The sequence below is a fragment of the Camelina sativa genome, chromosome 18, assembly GCF_000633955.1.
Source record: "Camelina sativa cultivar DH55 chromosome 18, Cs, whole genome shotgun sequence".
NCBI classification, from domain to species: Eukaryota; Viridiplantae; Streptophyta; class Magnoliopsida; order Brassicales; family Brassicaceae; genus Camelina; species Camelina sativa.
This window is the reverse complement of record NC_025702.1, coordinates 19,548,824-19,549,795: the sequence shown is the minus strand read 5'-3', so window position 1 is coordinate 19,549,795 and position 972 is coordinate 19,548,824. Positions and strand designations below refer to the sequence as shown.

The 972-nt window shown below is 39.1% G+C and overlaps 1 protein-coding gene across 2 annotated transcripts in view; it reads left to right on the top strand.

The window, feature by feature from the left end:
• LOC104762683 (inactive TPR repeat-containing thioredoxin TTL3-like) overlaps positions 259-972 on the top strand; it is a 3,881-nt gene continuing 3,167 nt past the window's right edge. Inside the window, exon 1 of one of the 2 annotated variants that reach the window (XM_010486020.2) lies at positions 259-533. In XM_010486020.2, the coding sequence (XP_010484322.1) occupies positions 519-533 (15 nt within the window). In that variant the 5' untranslated portion in view covers positions 259-518. Of the gene's footprint in view, positions 660-972 lie in introns of both variants that reach the window. The other variant, XM_010486019.2, reaches the window with a different exon arrangement.

Genomic DNA, 972 nt, shown 5'->3' with positions numbered 1-972 from the left:
AAAAAAAAAAAAAAAGGTAAGAGTTGACGGAGAGAAAAAAAAAGATGAAAACAGAATAGAGTTGTGGTGAATTTAACCAATAATAATGAATTGTCATCAATTTTTCAAGCTCACTACCAACTCATTTGACATCGAATAACAAAAAATGCATAAACATATAGTAATCCAGTCGTTTCTTTTCCTTTCTTTTTTTCACCTAATTCTTTTATTTATTTTTCCTTTCCATAGTAAAACCAAAAAATCATGATGACACTTAATATAAAATTAATGACACCAATACAAAACACGAAACGGAAGAATCTTCGTTCCTCTTTACCGTCCGGCCGAGAAAAGCCTAATCACATCTTTCTCCTCTATTCCTCTTTTTAACAACATGAGATCTCTCCCTTCTCATCGCCATTAATTTCTGTGTTTCAAATCTCACCATCGTCTTCTTCTTCTTCTTTTATTTCTGAATCTTAATTTAATTGTTCTTTTGGGAGGGATAGGGTTTTCCCATTCCAAGGCCGGTTCTTGAGATGGAGGCGAACAAGGTGGCCGCGGCGGCGGAGAGAAGATCAGGTTGTGGTTTATTGACTGTAATGTTTGGTAGACGTGGCTTGTGGTCCAAGAAATCTACCGCAGCCGATAACGGTAGCCAGAAAAGCACATCTACGGCTGCAACCGCCACAAGCAACATTCAATTCACTAAATCTCCAGGAACCGAGTTAAAGAAGCCTCGCGATGATCATAAGAAGGTTTCGGCCGAGCCAGTCCAGAATAAAAAGATCCAGAGCCAACAAAATCAGAACCAGAGATCCGTAGTTCCATCAAAACCCTCGTCAAATCAATACCCTAATAACCATCAATTAGGGAGCTACGAGAGTCATCAACAACAACAACAACAAAGGAGTAGTTATAACAACAATAGTAATAGCGTTGATCCATACCGAGGAGGAGGACAGAGGAAAGTGCCGAGAGAAGCCATTGGTT